Source organism: Thalassophryne amazonica, unplaced genomic scaffold (genome assembly GCF_902500255.1).
Source record: "Thalassophryne amazonica unplaced genomic scaffold, fThaAma1.1, whole genome shotgun sequence".
NCBI lineage: Eukaryota > Metazoa > Chordata > Actinopteri > Batrachoidiformes > Batrachoididae > Thalassophryne > Thalassophryne amazonica.
The window spans coordinates 131,262-151,310 of record NW_022986251.1 but is presented as its reverse complement, the minus strand read 5'-3'; the positions used below and the strand labels follow the sequence as shown (position 1 = coordinate 151,310).

Genomic DNA, 20,049 nt, shown 5'->3' with positions numbered 1-20,049 from the left:
TGCCAGAATCTCTTCGAGGCCGACCGATAGTCCTCCTCCATAGCCTCCCCGAACTCCTCCCAGACCCGAGTTTTTGCCTCTGCGACCGCACGGGCTGCGGCACGCTTGGCCTGCTGGTACCTGTCAGCTGCCTCTGGGGTCCCACCTACCAACAAAGATAAGTAGGACTCCTTCTTCAGCTTGATGGCATCCCTTACTTCCGGTGTCCACCACCGGGTTCAGGGATTGCCGCCGCGACAGGCACCAGAGACCTTGCGACCACAGCTACGAGCAGCCGCATTGACAGTGGAGGTGGAGAACATGGTCCACTCGGACTCCATCTCGGAGACGTCGTCCTGCTGATGTACCCCTGCTGATCAGGTGATTGGTAACAGCTGTTGCAGGTGATGTGTGACAGCTGTCACCCTGGCTGCTCCTGTGAGGCGGCTGCACCCTCTGGTGCCTGGAGCCCGCACTCCAGACAGGGCGCCCTCTGGTGGTGGGCCAGCAGTACCTCCTCTTCTGGCGGCCCACACAACAGTAACCTTGGTGTGAAAATGGACGGAGATTTTAAACTTGATAAACAAAACAGTGCTGTTGTGAAGGTATGGTTCTTTCACTTGAGGCAGCTCGCTAAGATAAAGCCCTCACTTTCAAGGCATCACTTGGAGATCTTAATCCATGCTTTTGTCATGACTCAGCTGGACTGTTGTAAGGCGCTGTATGTCAGTATCAGCCAGGCCTCACTTGCACGGCTGCAGCTGGATCAGAACACTGCAGCCCGTCTTTTAACTGGATCCCGGGAGCATGACCATATTTCACCCGTTCTTTCTTACCTTCACTGGTTGCCAGTTCGATATCGTATTGATTTAAAAATTTTATTGTTTGTTTTTAAATGTCTCATTGATCATCCCCCATGATATCTGTTTGACCTGCCCGTGTCTTATTCTCCGTCATGTTCTCTCAGGTCACGAGATCAAACTGTGCTCAAACTTAGAGGTGATAGAGCTTTTTCTGTTGTTGGTCCCAGATTGTGGAATGACCTGCCTCTCAGGCAGGTGGATTCACTTCTAGTCTTTAAATGTCGCCTTAAAACATATTTGTTTTCTTTGGCTTTTGACTGGAGGGTTGATGATTTTACTGTTGTAAAGACTTATATTGTTGCCACTGTTGTCTACCATGTATCTATTTTATTTATTTATGTCTTTGTTGTACAGCACTTTGGTCAACCTTGTAGTTTTTAAATGTGCTCTACAAATAAGAGGATTATGATGCTAATCATAATAATAATCCTGATGATGATGATAATAATGATTATAATGATAAAAACAATAATGATGATGATAATGATGAGGATTATATTGATAATCATGATAATAATAATGACATAATAATGATGATGATGATGACTGTGATGATAATGATAGGCCTGTGATGGACTGGTATCCTGTCTAGGGTGAACCCTGCATTTGTGCCTTGCGTCTTTTGGCTCCAGCCCCGCTGTGACCCTTGATTGGAGTAAGCGGGTATTGAAAATGAATGAATGAATAATAATAATAATGGTAGGAACACTGTAGAGAAGAACAGCCTAACCTTGTTCTTCTCTACAAGGGTCAAGACAGAAGTCAGACTACTAGAGCAAGAATTTTAGCTGAGGAAGCTTCTGCGATGTGAAGCCAAACGTCCTCACGTCAAGCAGCCCAGTCCGGTCGAAGATTCAAGCTTCTCTAATTTGTGTGCACGCAAAGTAGAGAAGCACTTATTGTGCACGCTGACAATAAGTTGAGATGAGAAGTTCACATGGTGACACAGACAAAGACAGCGAGGAGATGACACACGTCCAAACTCACTGGTTCGCTTCTGTGCTGGCGTAATGACAATAAATCATCCGCTGTGATGTCAGAGCGGGCGTGGTCAAACAGAAGTGAAGTATTCAGGAGCACACGCGCTTTGTGTCCAGTCACAGAACTCAGGGAGAACTTTGTGCTGCTGCACAGCTTCCAGCTTGAGCTGCAGTCTGGGAGGAAACCATGAAGATCATCCAGACGTCCTCCACCCACCAACCTTCTCCTGTGGTGTCACGGTCAGCCTGTCACCGACCCCTGAGAGGGTCTGGACCTGACAGTCATGTTTCAATGGAGGAAGGGATACCAACATGGACACGGGAGTAACAGGCCCACTCCACACGCACAGGAGCTGGAACCAAACACGTTCTTTCTGTGTAGCAGGAGTCCTGACCAACGTACCAAAGACTGGTCACCTTTAAAGTCCCCCGTTAGGGTCTGAGTTAAACTATATGACCCTAAAGACCGGAAAGTCAGCATCACCACCTGATGCAACTCCAGCTTTACCTGGAGAAACACACACATGGCCCACGGTGTTCCCAACAGGTCTGGGAACAGGATTAGCGTGAATAATAATAATAACTAGGACAGCAAGCAGTCATATACGGGCCCTCGTTCCACACGACCGCCTACCCAGGGCAGTGTGTTCTCTTCTGACCAGATGTGGGCATGTGTGTACAGGGGCAATCACTCGTCCCACAGTTCAAATTTCAAGCAAATCACACAATGCATGAAGGAGTTATGACATGTTGATGGTTCATCCACTAGGGGACGCTCAGTGTACAAACAGAGGGGCCAGGTGTGTTCAGGGGCCAACCGTCATCATACATGTGAAGTTTCAAGTCAATCAGGCAAAGCATGAAGGAGTTATCATGACTTGATGTTCTATGGCGAAGGGTCAAAATGGCGGCACCACAGCAGCCACACCCTTCAACATAGCGAAAAGTTTTCGATACCTTTTGATCAGTATCATCTCTGGATGATCTGGAAGAAATTTGAAGTGCATTGGACAAAATCCCTTGGAGGAGTTAATTCAAATACAACGTGTGGAAATCAGCCCAAAGTGACAAGAAAATTCAAAATGGCTGACTTCCTGTTTGGAGTAGACCCATGGTGCAAGAGACTTTTTTGTACGTCTATGCAAGTCACACGTGTACCAATTTTCATCTCCCTACTCCAAAAAAAACCCCTATGGGGAGGGGTTTTTGAAAGTTTCAAGGGGGCGCTATTGAGGCATTTTGCCCCGTCCATGGGCGAGGCCCCTATGAATTGTAAGAGGTTGTCATGCACGACCTGTGTATCAATTTTCATGATGATATGACAAAATTAAAGCAGTCAAAAGGAAGAACGTAATTTCATGGCGAAGGGGCGATATTCGGCACGCCGCCACACAGACGCCGTTACTCAATAAGTTCACGGCGATCATCGCCTACGTTCACCAACTTATTCTGCATGTTTTAGAAGTGGAAGGAAGTTGATGGGGTTAACTATGTGACATCAGTACCTGTTTAAGTATAATGTTCCATGGCGAAAGGTCAAAATGGCGGCGCCATAGCGGCCACACCGTTTGTCATAAAGAAAAGCTTTCGATAACTTTTGATCAGTATCGTCTCTGGATGATCTGGAAGACATTTGAAGTGCATTGGACAAAATCCCTAGGAGGAGTTTGTTCAAATACAACATGTGGAAATCACTCCAAAATTACAAGAAAATTCAAAATGGCCGACTTCCTGTTTGGAGTAGACCCATGGTGCAAGAGACTTTTTTGTACGTATATGCAAGTCACGCGTGTGTACCAATTTTCATCTCCCTACTCCAAAAAAAACCCCTATGGGGAGGGGTTTTTGAAAGATTCAAGGGGGCGCTATTGAGGCATTTTGCCCCGCCCATGGGCGACACCCCTATGAATTGTAAGAGGTTGTCATGCTCGACCTGTGTATCAATTTTCATGATGATGTGACAAAATTAAAGTCGTCAAAATGAAGAACGTAATTTCATGGTGAATGGGCAATATTCGTCACGCCGCCACACGGACGCCATTACTCGTAACTTCACGGCGTTCATCGCCTACATTCACCAATTTGTTCTGCATGTTTTAGAAGTGGAATGAAGTTGATTGGGTTAAGTATGTGACATCAGGAACTCTTAAAGTAAAAATAGGACATTTCCTGCTACCACCGGGGGGCGCTATGGTGCAGGTGGGAACTTAAGATATGTAGACGTTCAGGGCAGAGCCCTCATCATGTCCAGCAAGTTTGAAGGATCTACGATGAAGTATGTGGGCGTGACAGCCGTTCGAAGTGAAATGGCGTGCTCCGAGAAGCTCGCCAAAGTTTGACGACCCCTAGCAGCCACGCCTTTTGACTTAATTCGAATCTTTTGATAACTTTTGATCACCATTGTGTTGTGATGATGTTGACCAAATTTGAAGACGATCGGATGAAATCCCTAGGACGAGTTCGTTCAAATGTAAGTAGTGATAATGGCCAAAAATGGCAAAAATTTGCTCAAAATCAAAACTTAAAATCAAAATGGCCGACTTCCTGTCGATATTTCACCATGACAGTAAGAGACTTTTTCGTGCGTCCTGGCATGGTAAATATGTGTACCGAATTTCGTGAGGCTACTACGAAAAAAGCCCAATGCGGAGGGTTTTTTGAAAATTTCTAGGAGGCACTATTTCACAATTTTTCTGCGACCATGTGCGATGCCCCCAAAATATCGAATTTCGGATCCGGCCGGACGACTTTGGAAAGGTTGGTGAGTTTTTGAGCATGGGAAGAGACCAAATTTTGATTTCAAGAGTGAGAATAATAGTAATAATAATAATAATAATTAGGACTGCAAGCAGTCATATACGGGCCCTCGTTCCGCACGACCGCCTACCCAGGCCAGTGGGTGCCCTTGTTACCACATGTGGGCATGTGCATGCAGGGGCAACCACTCATCACACAGTTAAAATTTTAAACAAATCACACAATGCATCAAGGAGTTATGACATGTTGATTGTTCATCCACTAGGGGGCGCTCAGTGTACAAACAGAGGGGCTGGGTGTGTTCAGGGGCCAACCGTCATCATACATGTGAAGTTTCAAGTCAATCAGGCAAAGCATGAAGGAGTTATCATGACTTGATGTTCCATGGCAAAGGGTCAAAATGGCGGCACCATAGCGGCCACACCCTTCAACATAGAGAAAAGCTTTCGATAACTTTTGGTCAGTATCATCTTTGGATGCTGTCAAAGAAATTTGAAGTGCATTGGATAGGAGGAGTTTGTTCAAATACAACATGTGGAAATCATTTCAAAATGAGAAGAAAATTCAAAATGGCCGACTTCCTGTTTGGAGTAGACCCATGGTGCAAGAGACTTTTTGTACGTCTATGCAAGTCACACATGTGTACCAATTTTTATCTCCCTACTCCAAAAAAAACCCTATGGGGAGGGGTTTTTGAAATTTTCAATGGGGCGCTATTGAGGCATTTTGCCCTGCCCGTGGGCGAGGCCCCTATGAATTGTAAGAGGTTGTCGTGCTCGACCTGTGTATCAATTTTCATGATGATATGACAAAATTAAAGCCGTCAAAAGGAAGAACGTAATTTCATGGTGAAGGGGTGATATTCGATACGCCACCACACAGAAGCCGTTACTCGTACGTTCACGGCGATCATCGCCTACGTTCAACAACTTGTTCTGCATGTTTTAGAAGTGGAAGGAAGTTCATGGGGTTAACTATGTGACTTCAGTGTTGTGTGGGCCGCCAGAAGAGGAGGTACTGCTGGCCCACCACCAGAGGGCGCCCTGCCTGAAGTGCGGGCTTCAGGCACAAGAGGGCGCTGCCGCCTACAGGAACAGCCGAGGTGACAGCTGCCACTCATCAACCGTGACAGCTGTCACCGATCATCTGCATCTCACCTGGAATAAAAGCAGGAAGACACCTCCACCACATCGCCGAGATATCGACTTCAGTGAGAGGTAATATTCTCAGCCGTTTAACTAACTGTGTTTAGTCTGAACTCATTTTTGCAGCTGTTTTTCCTGTGGAGTGCATTGTCTGGAGATTGGCGTGACTGGCGACAGCTTCGCTTCACACCCCGCCAGATAAGTGCTTTGTGACAGGAGCTGCACGTGTGAATCGGAGGTGGAGGTGGAATTCCCACCAATATTGTTACAGGGTGTACACACACCCACACTTGACTGTCTTTGTTTTCCCCCAGCAGTACCAGATCCGACACGCAGAGACGGTGGCCACCTGGGGACTTCGGGACTTGGCGGCTCCAGTATCCCTCGGGTTCGGTGGCGGTGGAAATCGTGTGGTTCCGGTTCGTCTCCAGACGGGCGTCTCTTATCATCGAGCCTGCCCACACGACACCTTTATTGATTGACTTGTATTCATTCTGTAATCTGCTGTGTTTGGTTGTGGCATTCACAACAGTAAAGTGTTCAAATTTCTATTGTCCGTTCATTTACGCCCCCTGTTGTGGGTCCGTGTCACTACACTTTCCCAACATTCAGTACCTGTTTAAGTATAATGTTCCATGGCAAAGGGTCAAAATGGCGGCGCCATAGCGGCCACACCTTTCAACTTAAAGAAAAGCTTTCGATAACTTTTCGTCAGTATCATCTCTGCGTGATCTGGAAGAAATTTGAAGTGCATTGGACAAAATCCCTAGGACGAGTTCGCTCAAATGTAAGTAGTGGAAATGGCCAAAAATGGCAAAAATTTGCTCAAAATCGAAACTTAAAATCAAAATGGCCGGCTTCCTGTCGATATTTCACCATGACAGTAAGAGACTTTTTCGTGCGTCCTGGCATGGTAAATATGTGTACTGAATTTCGTGAGGCTACGATGAAAAAAGCCCAATGCGGAGGGGTTTTTGAAAATTTCTAGGGGGCGCTATTTCGCGACCATGTGCGACGCCCCCAAAATATCGAATTTTGGATCCAGCCGGACGACTTTGGAAAGTTTGGTGAGTTTTTGAGCATGGGAAGAGGCCGAAATTTCGATTTCAAGAGTGATAATAATAATAATAATAATAATAAATAATAATAATAAACAGCGCAATTACAATAGGGTCCTCGTAGGACGTTGCCTACTCGGGCCCTAATAATAAACAGCGCAATTACAATAGGGTCCTCGTAGGACGTTGCCTACTCGGGCCCTAATAATAAACAGCGCAATTACAATAGGGTCCTCGTAGGACGTTGCCTACTCGGGCCCTAATAATAAAAAACAAATCCAGAAGAGTTCCAGGTCCCAGGGTGGGGTTGGGGTGATTGATGGTAAGGGCCAAAATTCCACACAGGAGAGGAAATCAGATCACGTGAACAAACAGCAGCGGCCTCTAGTGGCCCTTGGACCGTCTGTTCTAACACGTCTCCATATGGTCCCAGCTGAATTCTGATCAATCAAAGTGATTGCTGCTTCTGTTCAGCAGCGTCAGCTCCTCCTTTACACCCAGGAACTCATCTGGTTGGCTGTTGCATGTGTGTTCCCTGGTTTCTATGGTGATGCTGCGTGATCACTTTGTGTGCTCAACAATCTTTGTTTGTGTACTTGAACTGTAGCACATTTAATGATGCTGTCATGGTAACCAAATGTGTCACTCAAATGTGGTGCGTTTGAGTGATGCGTGCGTTATTAAAGAAAACAATACAAACAAAGCAATGAACGCTAAAATCTCTCAAACACCAGGGAAACTGTGACTCAGCAGAAACAAATGACTCATGTTTAAATCAAATCAAATCAATTTTATTTATATAGCGCCAAATCACAACAAACAGTCACCCCAAGGCGCTTTATATTGTAAGGCAAAGCCATACAATAATTACAGAAAAACCCCAACGGTCAAAACAACCCCCTGTGAGCAAGCACTTGGCGACAGTGGGAAGGAAAAACTCCCTTTTAACAGGAAGAAACCTCCAGCAGAACCAGGCTCAGGGAGGGGCAGTCTTCTGCTGGGACTGGTTGGGGCTGAGGGAGAGAACCAGGAAAAAGACATGCTGTGGAGGGGAGCAGAGATCAATCACTAATGATTAAATGCAAGAATTAGTTTTTCAGCATCACTCTGAGACAAGACCTTTCTAATTTTAGAGATATTGCGTAAATGCAAAAAAGCAGTCCTACATATTTGTTTAATATGCGCTTTGAATGACATATCCTGATCAAAAATGACTCCAAGATTTCTCACAGTATTACTAGAGGTCAGGGTAATGCCATCCAGAGTAAGGATCTGGTTAGACACCATGTTTCTAAGATTAGTTTAGCTGGTGATGAGTTCAAGGAAGCTGGGAGAAGTGACCACTGAAGTGTCAGATAGCACAAGAAAAGCAGCGAGTGACAGACTTCTCACCTGCGTGCCTTCAGATTAGAACAACTTTAACCTTTGACCCCTGTACAAATTGAAACTGACCTTTGTCTCCATTCTTGCTGTTTTTACCTTAGTAACTCCACAGAATTCAATCAATCAATCAATCAATTTTTTTTATATAGCGCCAAATCACAACAAACAGTTGCCCCAAGGCGCTTTATATTGTAAGGCAAGGCCATACAATAATTATGTAAAACCCCAACGGTCAAAACGACCCCCTGTGAGCAAGCACTTGGCTACAGTGGGAAGGAAAAACTCCCTTTTAACAGGAAGAAACCTCCAGCAGAACCAGGCTCAGGGAGGGGCAGTCTTCTGCTGGGACTGGTTGGGGCTGAGGGAGAGAACCAGGAAAAAGACATGCTGTGGAGGGGAGCAGAGATCGATCACTAATGATTAAATGCAGAGTGGTGCATACAGAGCAAAAAGAAAAAGAAACAGTGCATCATGGGAACCCCCCAGCAGTCTACGTCTATAGCAGCATAACTAAGGGATGGTTCAGGGTCACCTGATCCAGCCCTAACTATAAGCTTTAGCAAAAAGGAAAGTTTTAAGCCTAATCTTAAAAGTAGAGAGGGTGTCTGTCTCCCTGATCTGAATTGGGAGCTGGTTCCACAGGAGAGGAGCCTGAAAGCTGAAGGCTCTGCCTCCCATTCTACTCTTACAAACCCTAGGAACTACAAGTAAGCCTGCAGTCTGAGAGCGAAGCGCTCTATTGGGGTAATATGGTACTACGAGGTCCCTAAGATAAGATGGGACCTGATTATTCAAAACCTTATAAGTAAGAAGAAGAATTTTAAATTCTATTCTAGAATTAACAGGAAGCCAATGAAGAGAGGCCAATATGGGTGAGATATGCTCTCTCCTTCTAGTCCCCGTCAGTACTCTAGCTGCAGCATTTTGAATTAACTGAAGGCTTTTTAGGGAACTTTTAGGACAACCTGATAATAATGAATTACAATAGTCCAGCCTAGAGGAAATAAATGCATGAATTAGTTTTTCAGCATCACTCTGAGACAAGACCTTTCTGATTTTAGAGATATTGCGTAAATGCAAAAAAGCAGTCCTACATATTTGTTTAATATGCACTTTGAATGACATATCCTGATCAAAAATGACTCCAAGATTTCTCACAGTATTACTAGAGGTCAGGGTAATGCCATCCAGAGTAAGGATCTGGTTAGACACCATGTTTCTAAGATTTGTGGGGCCAAGTACAATAACTTCAGTTTTATCTGAGTTTAAAAGCAGGAAATTAGAGGTCATCCATGTCTTTATGTCTGTAAGACAATCCTGCAGTTTAGCTAATTGGTGTGTGTCCTCTGGCTTCATGGATAGATAAAGCTGGGTATCATCTGCGTAACAATGAAAATTTAAGCAATACCGTCTAATAATACTGCCTAAGGGAAGCATGTATAAAGTGAATAAAATTGGTCCTAGCACAGAACCTTGTGGAACTCCATAATTAACTTTAGTCTGTGAAGAAGATTCCCCATTTACATGAACAAATTGTAATCTATTAGACAAATATGATTCAAACCACCGCAGCGCAGTGCCTTTAATACCTATGGCATGCTCTAATCTCTGTAATAAAATTTTATGGTCAACAGTATCAAAAGCAGCACTGAGATCTAACAGAACAAGCACAGAGATGAGTCCACTGTCCGAGGCCATAAGAAGATCATTTGTAACCTTCACTAATGCTGTTTCTGTACTATGATGAATTCTAAAACCTGACTGAAACTCTTCAAATAGACCATTCCTCTGCAGATGATCAGTTAGCTGTTTTACAACTACCCTTTCAAGAATTTTTGAGAGAAAAGGAAGGTTGGAGATTGGCCTATAATTAGCTAAGATAGCTGGGTCAAGTGATGGCTTTTTAAGTAATGGTTTAATTACTGCCACCTTAAAAGCCTGTGGTACATAGCCAACTAACAAAGATAGATTGATCATATTTAAGATCGAAGCATTAAATAATGGTAGGGCTTCCTTGAGCAGCCTGGTAGGAATGGGGTCTAATAAACATGTTGATGGTTTGGATGAAGTAACTAATGAGAATAACTCAGACAGAACAATCGGAGAGAAAGAGTCTAACCAAATACCGGCATCACTGAAAGCAGCCAAAGATAACGATACGTCTTTGGGATGGTTATGAGTAATTTTTTCTCTAATAGTTAAAATTTTGTTAGCAAAGAAAGTCATGAAGTCATTACTAGTTAAAGTTAATGGAATACTCAGCTCAATAGAGCTCTGACTCTTTGTCAGCCTGGCTACAGTGCTGAAAAGAAACCTGGGGTTGTTCTTATTTTCTTCAATTAGTGATGAGTAGAAAGATGTCCTAGCTTTACGAAGGGCTTTTTTATAGAGCAACAGACTCTTTTTCCAGGCTAAGTGAAGATCTTCTAAATTAGTGAGACGCCATTTCCTCTCCAACTTACGGGTTATCTGCTTTAAGCTACGAGTTTGTGAGTTATACCACGGAGTCAGACACTTCTGATTTAAAGCTCTCTTTTTCAGAGGAGCTACAGCATCCAAAGTTGTCTTCAATGAGGATGTAAAACTATTGACGAGATACTCTATCTCCCTTACAGAGTTTAGGTAGCTACTCTGCACTGTGTTGGTATATGGCATTAGAGAACATAAAGAAGGAATCATATCCTTAAACCTAGTTACAGCGCTTTCTGAAAGACTTCTAGTGTAATGAAACTTATTCCCCACTGCTGGGTAGTCCATCAGAGTAAATGTAAATGTTATTAAGAAATGATCAGACAGAAGGGAGTTATCAGGGAATACTGTTAAGTCTTCTATTTCCATACCATAAGTCAGAACAAGATCTAAGATATGATTAAAGTGGTGGGTGGACTCATTTACTTTTTGAGCAAAGCCAATAGAGTCTAATAATAGATTAAATGCAGTGTTGAGGCTGTCATTCTCAGCATCTGTGTGGATGTTAAAATCGCCCACTATAATTATCTTATCTGAGCTAAGCACTAAGTCAGACAAAAGGTCTGAAAATTCACAGAGAAACTCACAGTAACGACCAGGTGGACGATAGATAATAACAAATAAAACTGGTTTTTGGGACTTCCAATTTGGATGGACAAGACTAAGAGACAAGCTTTCAAATGAATTAAAGCTCTGTCTGGGTTTTGGATTAATTAATAAGCTGGAATGGAAGATTGCTGCTAATCCTCCACCCCGGCCCGTGCTACGAGCATTCTGACAGTTAGTGTGACTCGGGGGTGTTGACTCATTTAAACTAACATATTCATCCTGCTGTAACCAGGTTTCTGTTAGGCAGAATAAATCAATATGTTGATCAATTATTATATCATTTACCAACAGGGACTTAGAAGAGAGAGACCTAATGTTTAATAGACCACATTTAACTGTTTTAGTCTGTGGTGCAGTTGAAGGTGCTATATTATTTTTTCTTTTTGAATTTTTATGCTTAAATAGATTTTTGCTGGTTATTGGTAGTCTGGGAGCAGGCACCGTCTCTACGGGGATGGGGTAATGAGGGGATGGCAGGGGGAGAGAAGCTGCAGAGAGGTGTGTAAGACTACAACTCTGCTTCCTGGTCCCAACCCTGGATAGTCACGGTTTGGAGGATTTAAGAAAATTGGCCAGATTTCTAGAAATGAGAGCTGCTCCATCCAAAGTGGGATGGCTGCCGTCTCTCCTAACAAGACCAGGTTTTCCCCAGAAGCTTTGCCAATTATCTATGAAGCCCACCTCATTTTTTGGACACCACTCAGACAGCCAGCAATTCAAGGAGAACATGCGGCTAAACATGTCACTCCCGGTCTGATTGGGGAGGGGCCCAGAGAAAACTACAGAGTCCGACATTGTTTTTGCAAAGTTACACACCGATTCAATGTTAATTTTAGTGACCTCCGATTGGCGTAACCGGGTGTCATTACTGCCGACGTGAATTACAATCTTACCAAATTTACGCTTAGCCTTAGCCAGCAGTTTCAAATTTCCTTCAATGTCGCCTGCTCTGGCCCCCGGAAGACAATTGACTATGGTTGCTGGTGTCGCTAACTTCACATTTCTCAAAACAGAGTCGCCAATAACCAGAGTTTGATCCTCGGCGGGTGTATCGTCGAGTGGGGAAAAACGGTTAAAGATGTGAACGGGTTGGCGGTGTACACGGGGCTTCTGTGAATTCAGTCACAGATAGTACAAAGTATACCTTTTAGGAATGTTTGTGAGCAGACTAATGTGGTTTAGTTTTCAACACGATTGAAGCATTTTAAAATTTTAACCCCTGTGTAAAAAAAAAAAAAAGAAAAAAAAGATAATCGATTATTTGCTGATAGAGATTCATATTGACGAGACCTGAAACAAAGCACACAGGGTCCAGCTGCAAAACCTGGACTGCCTCGAGCTGGGTCGCAATTACACAGTGATATAGCGCCCCTGGTGGTAGCACTCAGTCATGTCACCATTAAATATGTAGTCATATTTGATGTTCCACAGCAGAGGCCAGAGGCCTTCAGAGGACAGTGACAGACGGATGTGGGTTTGTCCTCTGTGCACAGATTTAATGATGAGTCCTAACGGTCTCTGTGGCGACACTGTGCACATCTGATGATGTCACATGTGACTGTTTTTGCAGCTTCCAGGACATCGTGGCAGGACGGGGACGACACTAAGGTGGGTGTCTGCGTCTCCGGGCTTATATCTGTTGCTGTCTTCGTCCTCTCACTGCTTTCTCATCATGCATCATTTCCCTCCCCGTGTCTCTGATTCCAGAGGACCAGCTGGATGATCCTGAAGAGTGAGATCGATGGACAAATGGGTCCAGAAGACGAGGACCCGTGCACATCCACCTGCAGCCTGCCCACTGACACCGCCCAGCCACGTAAACAACCCCCACAGACAGACATCACCTAGTGGCCGTGGACAGTATGTGTAACTATGCTCTTGTTTTGGCAGATTTTCCGTACAGCAAGTCAGCTTCGTTGCCCGGCTATGGAAGGAATGGCATCTTCAAGGTGAGCTGAACGTGTCCTAGTGTTTGGATGCCACGCTCGGCCTGGCACGCCTCACACACAGCCTCTCTCTGCTCATTACTTGGAAAAAGAGTCTGTTGCTCTCTAAAAAAGCCCTCCGTAAAGCTAGGACATCTTTCTACTCATCACTAATTGAAGAAAATAAGAACAACCCCAGGTTTCTTTTCAGCACTGTAGCCAGGCTGACAAAGAGTCAGAGCTCTATTGAGCTGAGTATTCCATTAACTTTAACTAGTAATGACTTCATGACTTTCTTTGCTAACAAAATTTTAACTATTAGAGAAAAAATTACTCATAACCATCCCAAAGACGTATCGTTATCTTTGGCTGCTTTCAGTGATGCTGGTATTTGGTTAGACTCTTTCTCTCCGATTGTTATGTCTGAGTTATTTTCATTAGTTACTTCATCCAAACCATCAACATGTTTATTAGACCCCATTCCTACCAGGCTGCTCAAGGAAGCCCTACCATTATTTAATGCTTCGATCTTAAATATGATCAATCTATCTTTGTTAGTTGGCTATGTACCACAGGCTTTTAAGGTGGCAGTAATTAAACCATTACTTAAAAAGCCATCACTTGACCCAGCTATCTTAGCTAATTATAGGCCAATCTCCAACCTTCCTTTTCTCTCAAAAATTCTTGAAAGGGTAGTTGTAAAACAGCTAACTGATCATCTGCAGAGGAATGGTCTATTTGAAGAGTTTCAGTCAGGTTTTAGAATTCATCATAGTACAGAAACAGCATTAGTGAAGGTTACAAATGATCTTCTTATGGCCTCGGACAGTGGACTCATCTCTGTGCTTGTTCTGTTAGACCTCAGTGCTGCTTTTGATACTGTTGACCATAAAATTTTATTACAGAGATTAGAGCATGCCATAGGTATTAAAGGCACTGCGCTGCGGTGGTTTGAATCATATTTGTCTAATAGATTACAATTTGTTCATGTAAATGGGGACTCTTCTTCACAGACTAAAGTTAATTATGGAGTTCCACAAGGTTCTGTGCTAGGACCAATTTTATTCACTTTATACATGCTTCGCTTAGGCAGTATTATTAGTCGGTATTGCTTAAATTTTCATTGTTACGCAGATGATACCCAGCTTTATCTATCCATGAAGCCAGAGGACACACACCAATTAGCTAAACTGCAGGATTGTCTTACAGACATAAAGACATGGATGACCTCTAATTTCCTGCTTTTAAACTCAGATAAAACTGAAGTTATTGTACTTGGCCCCACAAATCTTAGAAACATGGTGTCTAACCAGATCCTTACTCTGGATGGCATTACCCTGACCTCTAGTAATACTGTGAGAAATCTTGGAGTCATTTTTGATCAGGATATGTCATTCAAAGCGCATATTAAACAAATATGTAGGACTGCTTTTTTGCATTTACGCAGTATCTCTAAAATCAGAAAGGTCTTGTCTCAGAGTGATGCTGAAAAACTAATCCATGCATTTATTTCCTCTAGGCTAGAAAGAGAGAGCATATCTCACCCATATTGGCCTCTCTTCATTGGCTTCCTGTTAATTCTAGAATAGAATTTAAAATTCTTCTTCTTACTTATAAGGTTTTGAATAATCAGGTCCCATCTTATCTTAGGGACCTCGTAGTACCATATCACCCCAATAGAGCGCTTCGCTCTCAGACTGCAGGCTTACTTGTAGTTCCTAGGGTTTGTAAGAGTAGAATGGGAGGCAGAGCCTTCAGCTTTCAGGCTCCTCTCCTGTGGAACCAGCTCCCAATTCAGATCAGGGAGACAGACACCCTCTCTACTTTTAAGATTAGGCTTAAAACTTTCCTTTTTGCTAAAGCTTATAGTTAGGGCTGGATCAGGTGACCCTGAACCATCCCTTAGTTATGCTGCTATAGACGTAGACTGCTGGGGGGTTCCCATGATGCACTGTTTCTTTCTCTTTTTGCTCTATATGCACCACTCTGCATTTAATCATTAGTGATCGATCTCTGCTCCCCTCCACAGCATGTCTTTTTCCTGGTTCTCTCCCTCAGCCCCAAACAGTCCCAGCAGAAGACTGCCCCTCCCTGAGCCTGGTTCTGCTGGAGGTTTCTTCCTGTTAAAAGGGAGTTTTTCCTTCCCACTGTAGCCAAGTGCTTGCTCACAGGGGGTCGTTTTGACCGTTGGGGTTTTACATAATTATTGTATGGCCTTGCCTTACAATATAAAGTGCCTTGGGGCAACTGTTTGTTGTGATTTGGCGCTATATAAAAAAATTGATTGATTGATTGATTGATTGATTACTTTATTCTGGTATTTTTTTTAATACGGCCTCTGGGGATTATCTCTCTGCTCATTACTTTAATCTGTTTTTCGTTTTTTTTTTAATACAGCCTCTGTGGATTATCTCTCTGCTCATTACTTTATTCTGGTATTTTTTTTAATACAGCTCTGGGGATTATCTCTCTGCTCATTACTTTATTCTGATATTTTTTTTAATACAGCCTCTGGGGATTATCTCTCTGCTCATTACTTTATTCTGGTATTTTTTTAATACAGCCTCTGGGGATTATCTCTCTGCTCATTACTTTAATCTGTTTTTCATTTTTTTTAATACAGCCTCTGGGGATTATCTTCCTGCTCATTACTTTAATCTGGTATTTTTTGTTTTTTTTTAATACAGCCTCTGGGGATTATCTCTCTGATCATTACTTTAATCTGGTATTTTTTTTAATACAGTCTCTGGGGATTATCTCTCTGCTCATTACTTTATTCTGGTATTTTTTAATACAGCCCCTGGGGATTATCTCTCTGCTCATTACTTTTATCTGTTTTTCCTTTTTTTTTTTTTTAATACAGCCTCTGGGGATTATCTCCCTGCTCATTACTTTAATCTGGTATTTTTGTTTTTTTTTAATACAGCCTCTGGGGATTATCTCTCTGCTCATTACTTTAATCTGGTATTTTTTTTAATACAGCCTCTGGGGATTATCTCTGCTCATTACTTTAATCCAGTATTTTTTTTAATACAGCCTCTGGGGATTATCTATCTGCTCATTACTTTAATCTGGTGTTTTTTGGTATTTTTTAAAATATAGCCTATGGGGATTATCTCTCTGCTCATTACTTTAATCTGGTGTTTTTGTTTTTTTTAATTCAGCCTCTGGGGATTATCTCTCTGCTCATTACTTTAATCTGGTATTTTTGTTTATTTTTAATACAGCCTCTAGAGATTATCTTTCTGCTCATTACTTTTAATATGGTATTTTTAGTATTTTTTTAACTACAGCCTATGGGGATTATCTCTCTGCTCATTACTTTAATATAGTATTTTTAGTATTTTTTTTAACTACAGCCTCTGGGGATTATCTCTCTGCTCATTACTTTAATATGGTATTTTTGTTTTTCTTTTTTAATACAGCCTCTGGGGATTATCTCTCTGATCATTACTTTAATATGGTATTTTTGGTATTTTTTAACTACCGCCTATGGGGATTATCTCTCTGGTCATTACTTTAATATGTTTTTTTTTTTTTTAATACAGCCTCTGGGGATTATCTTTCTGCTCATTACTTTAATATGGTATTTTTAGTTTTTTTTTAACTGCAGCCTATGGGGCTTATCTCTCTGCTCATTACTTTAATATGGTATTTTTAGTATTTTTTAACTACCGCCTATGGGGATTATCTCTCTGGTCATTACTTTAATATGGTTTTTTTTGTTTGTTTGTTTTTTTTATACAGCCTCTGGGGATTATCTTTCTGCTCATTACTTTAATATGGTATTTTTGTTTTTCTTTTTTAATACAGCCTCTGGGGATTATCTTTCTGGTCATTACTTTAATATGGTATTTTTAGTATTTTTTTAACTACAGCCTATGGGGATTATCTCTCTGGTCATTTCTTTAATCTGGTATTTTTTATTTTTTTTAATACCGCCTCTGGGGATTATCTTTCTGCTCATTACTTTAATATGGTATTTTTGTTTTTCTTTTTTAATACAGCCTCTGCAGATTATCTCTCTGATCATTACTTTAATATGGTATTTTTGGTATTTTTTAACTACAGCCTATGGAGATTATCTCTCTGATCATTACTTTAATATGGTATTTTGTTTCTTTTTTAATGCAGCCTCTGGGGATTATCTCTCTGGTCATTATGTGAGCACTGAGTTTAAACTATCCACAAGACTGTCTACTGATTGGGTATTTGCCAAATGTGAAGCTAAGACATCAGGCAGTCTAGCTTCGAGTTCAGTCTTAGTTGAGGAGTTAATGCATAGCAGACACGAAATCTTTGATATTGCTGGAACAACCACTGGGCCATCCTCAATTTCAACATCACCAGTTTGCAAAGCATATCCCTCTATGATTTTTATGGACGTGTCTACAGAAGCAGGCCACAGTCTTAGCTTGTTGAATTTCCCTCCCTGGCAGATAAACTGCACTATGACCATAGTGGATTTTCTGCAGTAATTTCCCTGCTAAACTAATGGATTCCACAGCCACATTTGTCATAAGCGTTGCAGGGTCTCTAATCATCTCCGCGGCCTGCTGTAAATTTGTAATGTTACCCTCCCTGTAGAGGTCTATCTATGTTCGCAGACAAGATGGCGCCGCCTTCCCCAGTAGGGTGGAGGCCGTCCGGCATCAGCAAGCCACGGCGGCCCCAGAACGAAGGCGGCCAGTTATAATAAAGATAAAGACTAATGACTTTAATCTGGTATTTTTGGGTATTTTTTAAAATACAGCCTCTGAGGATTACCTCTCTGCTCATTACTTTACTCTGGGTTTTTTTTTAATACAGCCTCTGGGGATTATCTTTCTCCTCATTACTTTAATATGGTATTTTTTTTTTTTTTTTTTTTTTTTTTATACAGCCTCTGGGGATTATCTCTCTGGTCATTACTTTACTCTGGTATTTTTTATTTTTTTAATACAGCCTCTTGGGATTTCTCCTCATTACTTTAATATGGTATTTTTTTTTTTTTTTTTTGTAATTCAGCCTCTGGGATTATCTCTCTGGTCATTACTTTAATCTGGTATTTTTTTATTTTTTTAATACAGCCTCTGGGGATTTCTCCTCATTACTTTAATATGGTATTTTTGTTTTTTTTGTAATACATCCTCTAGGGATTATCTCTCTGCTCATTACTTTAATGTGGTGTTTTTGGTATTTTTAAATACATCTTCTGGGAATTATCCTACTGCTCATTATTTTAATCTGGTATTTTTCAATTTTAATTTTTTTTTTCATTTATATAGCGCCAAATCACAACAAAGTTGACTCAAGGCGCTTCACACAAGTAAGGTCTAACCTTACCAACCACCAGAGCAGCAGTGGTAAGGAAAAACTTCCTCTGAGGAAGAAACCTCAAGCAGACCAGACTCAAAGGTGTGACCGTCTGCTTGGGCCATGATACAGACACAAATTACAAAACAATTCACAAAATGAATATACAGGAAATGCTGTTGGTGCACAGGACAGGAGGGTCTCCAGCACAAATACCACACCCATCTCTGGATGGAGCTGCACCTAAAACAGAGAAAAAAAAACAGAATCAGGCATCAGAAAGACAAGAAATACAGTATAATTTGTCGGCATTAAACAAGAAAAACAGGAAATCCTAAGGTGATCGCCGGCCACTAGCCCTCAGCTTCACTAAAAGACCCAGAATTTAGGTAAAGTTGAGGCTGCGGCCCGCTCCGTTTACTAATAAAATGAATTAAAAGAGTCAAAAGAGTAGAACTATACTATGCCAGTATGCTAGCCATATGAAAGGGAAAATAAGTGGGTCTTAAGTCTGGACTTGAAAGTTGTCACAGAATCTGACTGTTTTATAAATGCAGGGAGATCATTCCACAGAACAGGGACACAATAAGAGAAAGCTCTGTGACCTGCAGACTTCTTATTCACCCTAGGGACACAAAGTAGTCCTGCACCCTGAGAACACAAAGCTTGGGCCGGTACGTAAGGTTTAATTAGGTCAGCTAGGTAGGGAGGTGCCAGTCCATGAACAATTTTATAGACTAGTAGCAGAACCTTAAAATCTGATCTCACTGGGACAGGAAGCCAGCGAAGAGACGCCAAAATGGGTGTAATGTGGTCGAACTTTCTGCTTCTTGTCAAAACTCTGGTTGAAGCATTTTGAACCAATTGGAGAGCCCTAATGTGGTAAACCAGAAAATAGAACATTGCTATAGTCCAATCTAGAAGAGACAAACACATGGATCAGGATCTCAGCATCAGCCATAGACAGGATGGGAGGAATCTTCGCTATATTTTGCAGGTGGAAGAAAGCAGTCATCATATTTCTAATGTGGAGGCCAAAGGGCAATGTAGGATCTAAAATTACCCCAAGGTTCCTCACTTTGTCAGTGTGTTGTATGACACATGAGCCGAGGCTGAGCGTTAACTGGTCAAATTGATGCCGATGTCTCACTGGACCAAGAACCATCATTTCAGTCTTATCAGAGTTTAAAAGTCGGAAGTTTCTAGACATCCAACTTCTCACTGATGCAAGGCAATCTTCTAAGGATTTTATGTGGATGGGATTACGCTTCTTTTATTTCTGTTTAGCACTCTTCTGGTTATTAATTGTATCGACTTTGAACGTTATTTAACAACAGTCTTGTTGTGAATCGCTAGCAGTTAGCATTTGCTAGCGGTTAGCATGTGCTAGCAGTTAGCTTTTGCTAGCTAGGTCGACCCCTCCCCTCTCCGTTGTTACTTTTTATAGCTATTTCTTTTCTACTCGTTTAATACTTCTGTTTGTTTTTCAGTTGAACTGCTGTGAATTTTAAGTAATTTTTACTCCTGTGTAAAATCTTAGGAGCGGCTAGCATTTTCGCTAGCGGTTAGCTTGCATTAGCTATTTC

At 42.0% G+C, this 20,049-nt stretch overlaps 1 protein-coding gene across 6 annotated transcripts in view; it reads left to right on the top strand.

The window, feature by feature from the left end:
• The window catches only part of ablim2 (actin binding LIM protein family, member 2), a 176,809-nt gene that overhangs the window by 119,776 nt on the left and 36,984 nt on the right, over positions 1–20,049 (top strand). For all 6 annotated transcript variants that reach the window (XM_034165343.1, XM_034165345.1, XM_034165344.1 and 3 more), the window contains 3 exons: positions 12,814–12,851; positions 12,951–13,059; positions 13,134–13,192. In XM_034165343.1, the coding sequence (XP_034021234.1) occupies positions 12,814–12,851; positions 12,951–13,059; positions 13,134–13,192 (206 nt within the window). The remainder of the gene's footprint in view (positions 1–12,813; positions 12,852–12,950; positions 13,060–13,133; positions 13,193–20,049) is intronic.